We start from the raw sequence: 13,892 nt of genomic DNA on the forward strand, positions 1-13,892 counted from the left end.
TGAGACAAATTTTCGATGACTCCACGGTTTCGACTTGAATTGCAATGGTATGGCATGTATCTTGCTATATAAATCGTCAATTTTTTCTCTTATCAAATTTCACTAGTAGTACCATTATATTTTGGATCCTGGCCTACACATCAAAAGTTTCAATTTGATTTTGGGCATTCAAGAATTCAAACATCAACTTTTTTGCCTTAAAGACATATTTTTGTATTATCTATATTTTACTCAAAATCAAAAGATATGATGCCAAAAAAGCCAAAATCACCAAGTTAGCGCAAATCAGACGCATAAGCTTTCCCAAAGTGTAATTTAGCGACGTTTCTTTTCAGGGCTGTTAGTTAGTGGAAAAAATCGAGAAATTGTTAGACAAGTCAACAATAAGTCCGATTAGTCTGGGCAGTCAGTCGAAACAAGTATGAATGCAATAAAAATGAGCCTACAGTCAAGCAATGTGACGGCTGATTAATCAAAGTTAATGAACATAAATAGTCAAGTGAATGACAAGTTAATGAGGCATGCCATACAATAAAAAACGTGTGGAGATTGAATTCAGAAAGTTAATGAATTCAAACATTTATTTAATTGATGAAAGTTCACGGTTAATATTTTTTTAACTCTATGACTTACGAAATTTATATGAAATTAAAATATTAATAAACGAGCACTTTAAATTATTTTTGAAATCCCATATTTTCTAGAAAAAATGTACCAAAATTAACGCAATATTTAATTTTAAGATTACACTAAGCCTAATTTTTCTAATTTTTATTTAATTTCATTTTTTTTTATTTTGGGACACTCTATATTGGTCTGGTGGCTAGTTTCTTATATTTTTATCATGTTGATTGTTCTTTTAACAGGATTTAGTCTTTTTTTGTAGAAAAAATATATACATTGCTTGTGTTAAATAAAAAATTTCGGAAATTCGTTGATTCCATTGTTATTTTGGAACCTTCTCATTTTAATTAAATTAGATTTTCAGTTGATTGTGTGGAATAAAAATAATAGAAATAATTTTTAGGGTTTTTTTCAAGAATGAGGTCTCATGATAGCCCTTTACATCGAATTGTTCTCCCATTAAATCCATTTATTGATGCGATGTGTGGGAAGTGGCACCATCTTGTTGAAACCGAATGTCGCCGGGATCACTCTACTGGATCAACCGTTATTTTTATTTTTTTAAGTAATACTATTCATATATTCTTATTTTTGTATTTTTTTTTAACAATTTTCATTATTTTTTATGTATTTTAAGCTTTTTTAATTACTAAAACTTTTATTTTTATTTTTTTTAATAAAAAATTTTTATTTAATTTTTTTTTTAATTTTTGCAAACTTTAGCTGATTTATTTATTTTTATGTTAGATTTTCCGTAAATTTCCATTATTCTTTTCATTTACCATACTTATTGCTCCCACTTTCCTTTATTTTCTTTTTCAAGAGGAGTTTTCCGCATTCATTTTAATTCGTTCGCTTCTTGTTATATTTTATTTGCACCAAATTGTGGTTCAGCCATCATTTTTCTCTGTCCACAGTGGCTAAAATCTATTTATCTTCCATTGAATAGTGCGTGACAGATTTATAATGAGAAATATGGATTTTCAAAAAGCTAAATAAATCATATCAAAATACAATAAATGACTACAAATATAAGTTATTTATGTGTATGTGTGCGTGTGTGTGATTGCGCTACTCGCTGTATGTATGTATGTAAAAATGTATACCGTTAACTTATTGCAGTGATGCTTGCGAGTACAAGGCGTTACTTGAGTGCGCGCAACGGGCGAATCCACAGTGCAGAACGGAAATTCTGGTGAAGTAGGCCAAATAAATATAAATATACAACTGGTATATGTATATGCAAATATGTGTGTGTGTGCCTATGCAAATGCGGGAATACTTTGCCAAGAATGAGAGTAAAAAAATATTAAAAGAAAATAAGAATAAAATATAACTTACAGTGAAAATGTATTTACGCGCGCGCAATACGGCCTTGAGCACTTAAAAAATACAAATAATATATACATACACATATATTAATACCAATGTTGGTACATGCATGTAATTGTAAATAAACAGTTATAATCTCAATGAAGGTAATGCATCTATGGAAACGTGCAACACACGTGACAAATTTACGGCAAATTGCTGATTACGAAGGTGAGCACAAGCAAACATGTAAGCAAATGTAGTCTAAGTGCACATATACATATGTACATTCTATGTTTATGTGTGGTAGATATGCAAGTAAAGTTGCTCAGCAATTCATAATTATAAGTGCGACAAAAATAATTAAAATTGCCATTGTTGCGCAGCTGGCAGGCGAGTGTTGCATGCTATGGCATTTGGCAACATTTCAGCAATACACACGCGCACACCTATATTTGTGTTGGTATGTGTGTGCGTATGCATGAGAGTGGCACCTGCACTTACCGCCTGACCAACTAACCAAACAATGTGTCCCAGACAATGCACACAAACAGACGAGCGCGTGCACGAAAGCACACACACACATACTCATATAAACTACACATATACAACTGCATATTTGCCTGCTTATAAGCATAGACAGAGACAAGAGGAGACAAACAAATTAATTGCTGGCCATACATATAAACAATAGCAGAAATGGTTGTGACTGCACACACATACATATAAACATTACACACACATACATACATATACAAATGCATTTAGGTTTTGAGACAGCCGTACTTGCATTTATAGTTGCGTTTGTGTGTGTGTGCTCTTTAGGACAATAGCATAAATTTTCACAATGGCCTGCAGCAAATGTTAATTACTCATACGCCATGTTGCGCCAACAAAAGCTAGTCAATGTAGGCGAACAGGCTTTAATGGCCAGCCGGGCGGATAGGCGGCCGAAATGCGATGGCGCAGAGCATAGCGACAACGACAGCGACAGACAACAAACCAACAGATCAACAGTAAGCGTTTGTAGCGAATGCAGCTAGTGGAATTTCTAAAGCTGGGCGTGTGTTCAAGGGGTGGAGGAGGCATTAAATTTGAGCAGCAAATCGATATGGCCGGGTGTGAGACAGCGTGTAATGCCAGCAAAAATGTGTCTGTGAAGGTGCAAGTAGTAATTGCATTGTATATGTATGTGTGTGTGTGTGTAGCTAAGCAATGTTTAGAAGCATCGAAGCAAGGAGGGAGATTGCGAGCGCGATGGCGCACTACCTTTATCAATGGATTCTAATCAATACGTCAGCGCACAAACAACGCTCGCTGAGCTCATTCAGAATACGCAATTTCGTCTGGCATAAAATGTGGGGCAAGCGTGTGTTGGTGGGCGGCAGGGCGCGCATCTAGCGCGGATAGCGCGCGGCGCGAGCTTTCGAAGCGGCGCGTGTCTGACTCTAGCGCCTGATGGACTTGCATATATGCAGCTACAGCTTTATATGCATTATGCAACAACAACAATAAGTTGATAAATTTAACCACCCACACATACAACTGAAACAGGCGCTCAAGCGCACATGTGACGTAGCAATGGCAGCCAGTCAGTCAGCAAGCTGCGGCAAAGCGCACAAGCGCCACAAAGTGGCCACCGACGCGCAGGAGGCCGTCAGCCTGCCACGCACATGCATAAAATCATATATTAACTCAAACACACATACACACACGCATATGCTTTTGCGCTATGGTGACAGCAGAAGAGTAAACAAAAATATTCCACTTCAAAGTTTGCACGTTGTTTGCAAGTGTCTGCGCTCATATGTGTGGGTGTGTGTGCGTGTGATGTACGTTTGCATGTGTGCGCTGTATTGCTTCCTCTAGCACTTCCAGTCGCTACAGCATGGTGCTTAGTTACGGCGAGTAAGCACCTACACACACACACACACAGAAGTGGAACATACATACATACAAACAGCCGCTGAGTGTAGAAGTTTTATTGTGATAAAGTTTAACCAAAAGGAAATTACATAAAAGGTTTTGTTTGCTTCCTCCTTTGCGTCGGCTGGCAGCACCACTGCCGCTAACCGTTATTATGCCCGTTCGTTGTCTTAGTGTTTTTTTCTTAGTTTGCTGTATGTTGTTTTTGTTGTTGTTGATTTCTATACACTTTTTTTGCTTGTGCGTTAGCAAGTGTAGGTGTGTGTGTGTGCGAGTGAGTGTCAGTGTCCTTTTGTGGCTAAATATTTCATAAGGAATGCAAAGAATTATTATTATATGCGCTAAAAGGACGAATGGTTGGCAAATAGAATAAGATGAAAACAAATATTATAATAATGGGGCAAAAAATTAAAAAGCAAACCGAAAAAAAAGCTTGTGACAGTGAAATTCGTAGCAAAGGCAAAGGCTGGGCAGACTGATGAGCTAGCAAGCGTTTTGCATTAGTGTTCGTAGAAACCAACATTATCTATATACAAGTATGTGTACATTAGGGTGTACATTATTCCACAAGCTGATTTTTTTGTTTGAAAACGCTGCCAGAAGCTCAGTTTTTTATCTTCAATTTAAGCCGTGCCTAAATCGTATTTCTTATATACGCTGATATTTTTTGATATTTTACATTCAATATTTCGACCTATAATATTTAGAAGACGATATTTGTTTTCAAAATTTTCTGGCCTACAAAAATGATCTACATGATTTTTTCTATAAAATCACTCCTATAAAAGTTATACACTGTTAAAGTGATGCATCAAAAGTACTGAGCATTAATACAAGTTATTGATACTGTGTTGCTCATACGTCCTGGTGTACTGTATGAATACTATACATTTGAAGAAGATATGCATTTTCATACTTCTAGCGACTTTCCAAGTGGTATCTAGGAATAAAATTTTCTAAGTACCAAGCGAAAAAAAATTTCTATTTTTTTCACCCACCCTAATATATGTATATATCCACAGCCTTAGCTTAGCAAAAATATTAAGAAAATTAAGACCGCAAAAGAAAACGTGGCAGCGATGTTTTTACAAATAAAAATTTGGGTTAAACTTTGACAGCCATGCTTTTTTGGTATTGTTACCATTCTTTTTTCTTTAATTTTGTATTTAAACTCATATTTTATTTTATTTTCTTCATTTTTGCCCGAATCCATTATCTATCCTTTTATTTTCTGCTGTCACTGTCGTTATGTACACAATTTGATAACTCACTGTCGCTATACGCCAGGCAAGACACTCGCTCGTCTGCAAACAAAATAAAGAAAATACTTCAAAAAGATAACAACAACACTAGCAACGATGAAAATAAGTTGTAATCAAAATGAAGAAATTTGAAGAAGAAAATTCGCAAAAAGACGTTGAAAAAGTTGAAATACAAATTTGTAATGTGTGGCAAATTGCGGGCGGCACCGATCGTTAGTCATTCTCGTATTCGCTAGGTACAGAAGTAAGGGGTGTTAAATATAGCCGACGTTTATACATATTAATTATGGTAAGAAATAGTGTAGATATTTGTTATATGGAAGGATATGCGAAGAGAAGACCTGGCTATATTTCCAGCTTATAGCAAGAGTAACTTACTGACAGTCTTGTTACTGTCCGTTTATATTTTATAAGTTGAACTATAGGAAATTAGTAACTTAGATTCGGTTTTCAGTAATTAGAATGAGTTGAAATCCGCTGTCATTTTCGCTGTCAAATTTTATAATTCCTAGTTGTATATTCTCGTCTAATTTTGTTAAAATATCTCATAAATTGAACCTTAATATTTGATTCAAAGGCCAACGCAAGAAACGTGTGTCTTATATTCGTTATTCGGCGGTCATGGGAAGCTGTAGATTAGTTCCTCAGTGGAAAATAGAAATGTGTTCCACTAAGATATCATCAGGCGATTTTATGAAGACATCTTTATTATTGTTCGAAACATTTATGTAGTTCAAAGTCCACCGCAAGAAATGCGTGCCTTTTAATCGGTAGCTTGAACACTAGATGATGTCAGGTTAAGTTCATTTTTGGTACCAAATTAAAATACACATAGCAAAGTGTCATCTGAACAAATTTGAATATATTTGAATACAAATCTTCATTATTGCCTTCAAATTAGTCTCTTATGAAGCTAATGCAATCACGCCAAGGCTTAAACCAATTTTCCATAAATTTGTTATAGGTAAGCCTCATCTTCAGGGCCTTTAGCGAATATCTTTAAATGGCTTTAATGGTTACATGGCGCGTTCTCAGAAGCGGAATTACAGTTTCGAAAATAGAGAAAACTTACAGGGTGCCAAATTCGATGAATACGGTGAAATAGCAATTACTGTCGTTTCGTGTTTGTCTAGAAAATCAGTGACAATCATGCTGGAGAGTGAAGTCAAATTGTCGTAGTGAAGCTTCAATTTGCCTTAAATTTTCTGTCCAAAAATATGGTCCTTTACAACGAATTGCTTCATGTAAACCCTTCATAATGGCCAAGTAAGAGTACTCACTAACCATTCGATCCTATGGAATGGATTCATGATGGGCCACAAAACGTTTATCAAAGAAAATGATGAGCATGACTTTGATTTTTGACCAATTTTCTTGTGAATTTTCGGTTTCGCCTCAGTTTGGGAGCGACGTCATAAACCAACGTTTTGTTATCATCGTCACCAGTAGCGATGCCTTTGATGAATGCTAGGCTCTCAGTTACCTGAATTCCGATTATTTTTGGCTTCGATGCTCCATATTTCGGAATTATGACTGATGCGTCGTATAAATAAATAGGAATCGAATTGGTATTATTCGGAAATAGGATGTGATTCGGGTTTGAGTTTGGTAATTTTTTAACCAGAAATTAATACTATGAGTATTAGAAAAGAAGCTTTTTAAGTTTTAAGTGCATTTACTAATAAAAATGTAATACAGTTATCAAATAGGTAGACATAGAAACTATAGGGTTCTGCCAATTTGCGAGCGGCAGTGACACATTTATGAAATCTGCTTTTTTAATTTTTCGCGAAATAATCGTAAACCGCTGAGGTGCAATGGGCGAAATCTGCATGATCACCGTCGGATTAAAGAGAGAAACAGGAATAATCCATATTCAGAAGATAACTTCAAGCTAACTGACTACTCGTGCAAAATCAGTTTTTAAGGTCGAAAAAGTGGTTGTATTAGATAGTGCCAAGTGCGCTTCTGCTCTAAACCAGCAAGTCCATGAATCTTCTATTGTATAGCCAAGAGGCAATAAGGGATGTACTCTCAGCAGGTAACTCGATTAATGTCATTTGGTTATCAGTCATATAGGAATAGGAAGAAATGAAAAGTCAGGCGAGCTGGTCCGCTCAAAAGAGAACTTGGGAACATTGTAGAGGTTAACATAGGCCCCCTATCCTTATGATTCCAACTTCAGAAAATGAGAAAAAGTGGATTCAGTGGAATGGATGTGACGCTAGAACGTTATCTATGCGCACAACCAGCCGGATGATATGGAATATAATCCGCGGCTACCGAGACATTGGCCGACTGGGGTGGAAAAACATCAATTTTTTTATCACATGATAAAGCTGCTTGATAAGACTTTATTTGGTTAACACCTGGGAGCTGAATAGGCCTTATAATGACCTACATATGTGCGCCCGCCTGCTGTTTGGCGCTCATGTGCCTCCCTTTTGAACCAACCAACGTAAGACGGTCGTCAGACGGTCGTCAGACATCGTTATATGACTTACATGGGAACCAATGGGCTTTCAATCAGACAAAAAAGCTGAAAAAAAGCAGTGCAAAACTAAATTTAGTATTTCTTCTTCTTCTTTATTGGCATAGATTACGCTTACACGGTTATAGCCGAGTTTACAACAGCGCACCAATCGTTTTTCTCTTACGCTGTTTGGCGACAACTGGAGATTCCAAGTGCAACCAGGTCCAGATCCTTCTCAACCTGGTCTTTTAAACGGTGTGGAGGTTTTCCTCATCCTCTGCTTCCCGCGGTGGTCTTTAGTCATTTGGTCTCTGGTATAATTCTAAACTATTTAGCTCGGATCAGGTTCTCATAAACAACCGGCAGAAGAACAAAGCTATTATACACAGCGTAGCATGTTGTGCGGGCTTAAAACACAAAAACAGTTATCAAAAAAATATTGCGAAAAAGTCAACAACACCAACAACATAGCAAATTGTAATCAAAATAAAGAAATTTACGCAAAAAAAAGTTTGCGAAAAATCCTAAAAAAAAAAGATTAAAAAAAACGCTAAAATAAATTTTGAGTCCAAGTCAAAGTCATAGAAGTACTCATAGCAACTGTAGTTGACTGCCGCACCGAAAGCAGGCTAAAGACACTGCAAAAAAAAGCGGAAACAACAACAACGAAAAAGGTTGCACAGCAAAGCGCTGGTGCTCAAGCAGCGTTAGGGAGCCAACAAGCAGTCAGAGGCAGCCAAGCGACCAAGCAGCCAGTGAGCCAGTGAGCCAGCCGAGTTGAAATAGGGAAATGGGCGAAATTAAGAATGCCGCAAGCGAGTTGTGGCAAACTTTTTCGCAGAGGACATACGAAGCATAGTCAAATTGGTTGGTGGTACGCCGACACAACTAACGCTGGATGCCACAGTTATGCCAGCACCAGCACCAGCAGCAGCAATAGCAGTTTTAACTCATGCCGCCCGCCTGCTGCCGCACATTTTTGGTAACCGCCAGCTATCGTGCCACCCATTTGTTGCACTTCACCCCAATCTATTACGCTTATCGTTGGTGAAAGACATTTTATATGAATATATACACACGCACATACATATATACTTTATTAGATTTATGTATATACATAGCGATATATGTATGGATGTGTGTGTATGTCAAATGTGTAAATTGCTGTCAAGTAAATATGCAGGCGTTCTCAAACATACAAACACAAATGAAAACACATGATATATATATATATGTATATATGTATTTGTATTACCTTCCATACATACATATATATGCTTATGTTCATATGTACATATATCTACGCGCTGCATGCTTTCGCAAATTCGTTGCTTGTAATTTGGAATATCAAATGCAATCGAGTGCGCAGTGGCGGCGGCGGCGAGTCCAGGCAGCGAGCAACTGCCTGTTTTGCATGGCAAGCTGCTAGCACAGTCAGCTCAGTCGGCAGCCTTCTTTTACCACCTCCCTTCACCCTCCAACTCCCGCATACACGTACAGTCTGCATGCGGCAGCCAGTCAGCTGTTGACTTCTGAGCGCTGAGACAGGCAACGCGCTGTGATATGACACTGTCTGTGGCAGTTGCTGCAGTGCGCTAGTTGCCACCGTTGGCTCACACGTGTTTGTATGTGTGTGCGTGTCACATGCAGACTGTCAGCGCGCATTTGTTTAAGGCCATTTGATACATTTGACTACTTGTACATACATATATGTATGCCTGTGTATCCGTTATGTGCCGTTAAAGGATATGCGGTTCATCGCTGGAATAGTTTATTCGAATGCATCGAGAGAATACAAAAACAACAGCGAACAGCGAGTGGCATATTTTTGTGTTTGCTACCAAATAAGCTTGTGTGTGTAAATATTGACTGAGGCGATTGCGCAGCAAAAAGTGTGTTTAATTTAGATGGGCAGCAAAACCGAAAGTTCTGGGAAAAGTAATTTTGTAGCTAAGTTGTGTAGAAAGAGTTAGGTTAGGTAGAGCAGAGCAGAAATTGAATAAAAGCTGAGCATGAACGCATACATATTTGATTGCAAGAAATCTGGAAGAAGTTTTTGCGAAGTAGTGAACGTTATCTTTATGAAAATTCTATGAAGGAGTCCTCCCTTTCTTTATGGAAAGTTCCATAGTTGATGGACAATCAATGGATACAAACAACACAAATGTAGGGGTTAAGTGAGTATAGAGTTCCAACACATTGAAGACCCACAATTATTCAGAATTAGAGGTTTTTGTCTCGACTCAATAACAAATTTTCGTGAACTACCATTGCATAGGGCACTTGCAGGAATAATTGTACTCGTATTATCGTAAGTCGTAAGACTTTGTTTGAAACACGATATTGGTTGAAAATTTGACGAAAAGTTCACGAAGAATCAATGCAGTATGCGACGGTGCATTATCGTGGTGCAAAAACCAAGAGTTGTCGGCCCATAATTCCGACCTCTTTTTACGAATAGCTTCGCGCAAACGACGCATAACACTTAAATAGTATTCCTTGTTGACAGTTTGGCCGGTCGGAAGCAATTCGGACTGCACCAAACCTCGATTATCAAAGAAAACTGAAATGTAAATGTAATTTTGATCTTTGCCCTCATTTGATGTGGCTTTTTCGGCTTCGCTTCGTCTTTGCTACGATATTCGGCCGATTGATCGTCTGTGTCCGGATCGTAAGAGAGCTCCAAGATTCATCGCTAGTAATAACATGTTTAATGTAAAGTATTGTTTCACAGACGCTTCCGCTACGTCGTTTCGTCGTCAACGCGTTCTCGATCCACCTTGAATAACTTGTACCAAGCAAAAACACTTGCTCGAGCCAGACAATTATCAATCTGACATTCTGAAATCCTCTTTCACTTCGACTACATTTCTGATAATGTGCACTACTGTGCAACGGAACATTACTCTTCATCTCCGCCGTACATACATCCAAGAGTTATGTGAGTGCCGCGGAGTCACAGTGAACTCAAAACTCGTCAAGGAGTGCTTGACTTCTAGCAGTAGTAGCCATATTAAACTTGTCTGGGTGCTTTACCACAAAGGAATAGTTGGAAATTATTTATGTCAATGAGCTTGCATATCCAAATTCTATCAGCATGGTGGTGGGAGGTGTTCCCCTGTCTTCATGCACTCGGACGATAGATTCATGGGTTTCGCGTGAGCTCAACAAGTGTTGGTAAGCAACCAGAACTTGTGGGTTGTATAAGTCTTCTGGGTCATAGTGTAACGCAAAGGTCCATTGAACTGCTGGCTCTTAGCAAGCTTCACAACGCCGGAATGATATGAGTCCTAACTAGAAACTGTCCCATTGGCACTCACGCAGTGTGGCTAAAGATTTTGTAGCACGCAAGTTATCAAAGTTGCAATTAAGAAAAATAATTGGAGACATATAGACACTTTCTTCTTCATTGTTCGGCTTTCGACAGACTGAGGTCGAAGCATCTCGATTGCCATAATATTTACGAACCCGACGAACTGGCTGAAATTGGCATTAGCCGTCTCAAAAAACTTGTGATAGGCTCCAGTCATTTTGCCGATATGTGATTGTCTTTTTGTTCCATACCTAGGTGTTCTGAGCATCACAACGGATAAACGTCTCTAGTAGTTCAAGTGGGATTTTTCTTGGCTTCACGCGAAAACAGCCTGTTTATCTAACCTAACCTATACACTCATATCTCATATGAAAGAATCATTACATACCGGTGGTATTATTGTTACTCTTGCCTGGAGTTTTTACACTTTCGCATTTATTTTTTTTTTCTCTCATCCACACACATTTCACATTTGTCCTTCATTTCCAGAGTGGTCCAAAATGTTTGGTACATATCACTTCTTGCATTAAATAATTGGTACAGGCGAGTCTTATTACCGATATTTGTCTTTGGAGCCGTAGACAAGAAAAACTGATCTCTCATTCTCTAGCATAAATTTTGTTATTTTTTCTTCACTCCATTTTCCAGAGATTCTAAAAGAGCAACAGATCAAAACTGATAATAGTCGTTAATTTAGTAGGCCCAAGTAGTTTTGGAGATTCCATTAAAACGAATCTACATTAACATTATTTTATCATGGGCTTGCTTCTTTTCTTTTTATGAGTTCCTGAGTTCTGATTATCATCTTCCACATTTTGAACTTGGGTATCAATTTTTTCAAGGAAGTTTTTCTTTTTGAGACGTGTTTCTGCCTACCAGACATTGCCAACTGCCGTTGGAAGTTTGCTATAAAATGCCAAGTTTTGATATGGCTGTCAGAAGACTGCAATCTAAAACTTTTAGGTCTCATAGCGTAACGAGGTAATCATTTCTATACGGATATGGATCCATTCCGGTTATTTGATCCACGCATTATGAAAATACTATTGCCTTCTCAGCCTTGAAATCCAAAGCAGAGTCACTCTTACAAACAAGTGCTTTGGACTGAGTAGGCAATTGAGAAGTAAAGTCCTCTCTCGACGAACAAAGATCAAGTTCCTTATCACTCCCGTCCTGCTATATGATGCGGAGGCATGGACCGTGATATCATCTGTTAAGTCGGCCTTAGGAATGTTGGAGAGAAAAGTTTTGTGGAATATTTATGGTCCATTGCGTCACGGCATTGGCAATTCCTAGTACTACAGTCGGTAACACGATGAGCATCTCGAATAGCTACGGCGACGTTAACATAGTTCCAACAGTATATTGATATTGCGTTTGTGGTTTTGACTGACCCGTGAGCAAATAGCATCTCGTTCATCACCATATTTTTAATTCTATCATAGTATGGCTCTACGTTGAAATTCTAAGTCTACTTAGAAACTACTAAGTTGTTGATATGTTTAAAGACACGCTGGAAATTGTGGCACAAATTTAATTTTAAGATAGTAATACCGCCAACAGCAGTAGAAAACAAATCACTGAGCTCGAGCTCGCTTTTCGTGGGGATTATATTTCTCACTTACTCCTCAGAATTGAAGAAGATTGCACTCAGCGATGATCTTTTATTATTTCCAAGTTTTAGGGTGTTGCATTTCAAGACAACTTTTATTGTTTTCATTATTCCGTTTCTCCTCTCAATTTTTCTTTCTCACTGCAAATGAGTGCGCATCTTAATGCTCTGAAAGTAATATCTTACAAACGAAACGCTATCAATACATACATATATGAAGGGAATTAAATCTACGAGTTGTTAGCTACTGCATTCAGAAAGATAATTCCCTTTTTCACATTTTAATGTTGCCATTTCATTTTATATCGTGTACTTGTCGCTACTCGACTCTTAAGTTGTGTCTCCTCGACTCCATGCTTACTTACGATTTTATTTATTTGCAGATAAAATGACAGTTCGGAGAACTGTGCAAAAATAAGGAAGGAAACAAAAACGGAACAACAAAAAAGTCGAAAAGTCGAAGGAAAATGCAATGAGATAAGAGGAGCAACAACGCTCCAGCGCGGCAATAAAACAGCGAGTCACTTTAGACCACCAACAACACAAACCGAGAAGACAAAGCGCACGTAGTTCTTAAGCTGAGCAGTCAAGCTAGTAAGCAGCAGTCAGTGAGCCGCCATCCAGCAGCAGCCAAGCCAGCTGTTAGTCAAGGCACTCAGCCAGCCGGTTGGTGTGTCAGTTGGTGAGCGAAAGTCATCAGTCAGCCAGCCGGAAGAGTCAGTCAGTCGTCAAAATAATAGTCAGCCGACACGTCAGAAGCACTTCAAAAGATATTGCATGTGAGGAATAACGCCGGTTGGCTCCGTTTAACAGACGACGTTGGCCGACGTGTGGAGTGTGTCGAGTGTGTAGCGAGCGTGTAAGCTTGCAGCGTCTTTCGCTCGGTCCAAAAATTCCAACATACAAGGCAATGAACTTGCTGAAGCAGCTACTTGACGGCTGTTACGTGTTGTGTGGCTTCAGTTTTTTGATTTTCCTATATTTACCACTCATGCTGGCGATGCCGGAACAAACGCGTCTGGCGAATGATTTCGATTATCGGTTGCAGCGTGCGAAACATGTGTTGCGCGAGTCGCCGCTCATTGATGGGTATGTTGCACATTCTACTACTAATGTTAACGATTTTTATCTCACAGAGCGAGAGAGAGAGAGAGACAGAGTGTAGGTTTGTTCTTCATATAATTACGTAAATTTATATATCTATATTAATTATTACATGTTTACATACAGTTATTTGTCTAGGGAAATTTTTATTTGCGTATGATTAAGACAATTTGTTCTAAGCAGTGGGTAGTAAGTGGGTTATCAAGTATACGAGGGTATGTTATAGTGTTTTAGTAATGTATTAATGTATTCTAACATTGAATTACT

At 38.2% G+C, this 13,892-nt stretch overlaps 1 protein-coding gene across 4 annotated transcripts in view; it reads left to right on the top strand.

Moving 5' to 3' along the window:
- The window catches only part of LOC105221983 (dipeptidase 1), an 81,615-nt gene that overhangs the window by 3,528 nt on the left and 64,195 nt on the right, over nt 1-13,892 (top strand). Inside the window, exons 2-3 of one of the 4 annotated variants that reach the window (XM_049449071.1) lie at nt 1,747-2,184; nt 12,905-13,610. In XM_049449071.1, the coding sequence (XP_049305028.1) occupies nt 13,432-13,610 (179 nt within the window). In that variant the 5' untranslated portion in view covers nt 1,747-2,184; nt 12,905-13,431. The remainder of the gene's footprint in view (nt 1-1,746; nt 2,185-12,904; nt 13,611-13,892) is intronic. The other 3 variants (XM_011199132.4, XM_049449070.1, XM_049449072.1) reach the window with 3 other exon arrangements.

This window comes from Bactrocera dorsalis, chromosome 2, assembly GCF_023373825.1.
Source record: "Bactrocera dorsalis isolate Fly_Bdor chromosome 2, ASM2337382v1, whole genome shotgun sequence".
In the NCBI taxonomy this organism is placed as follows: Eukaryota; Metazoa; Arthropoda; class Insecta; order Diptera; family Tephritidae; genus Bactrocera; species Bactrocera dorsalis.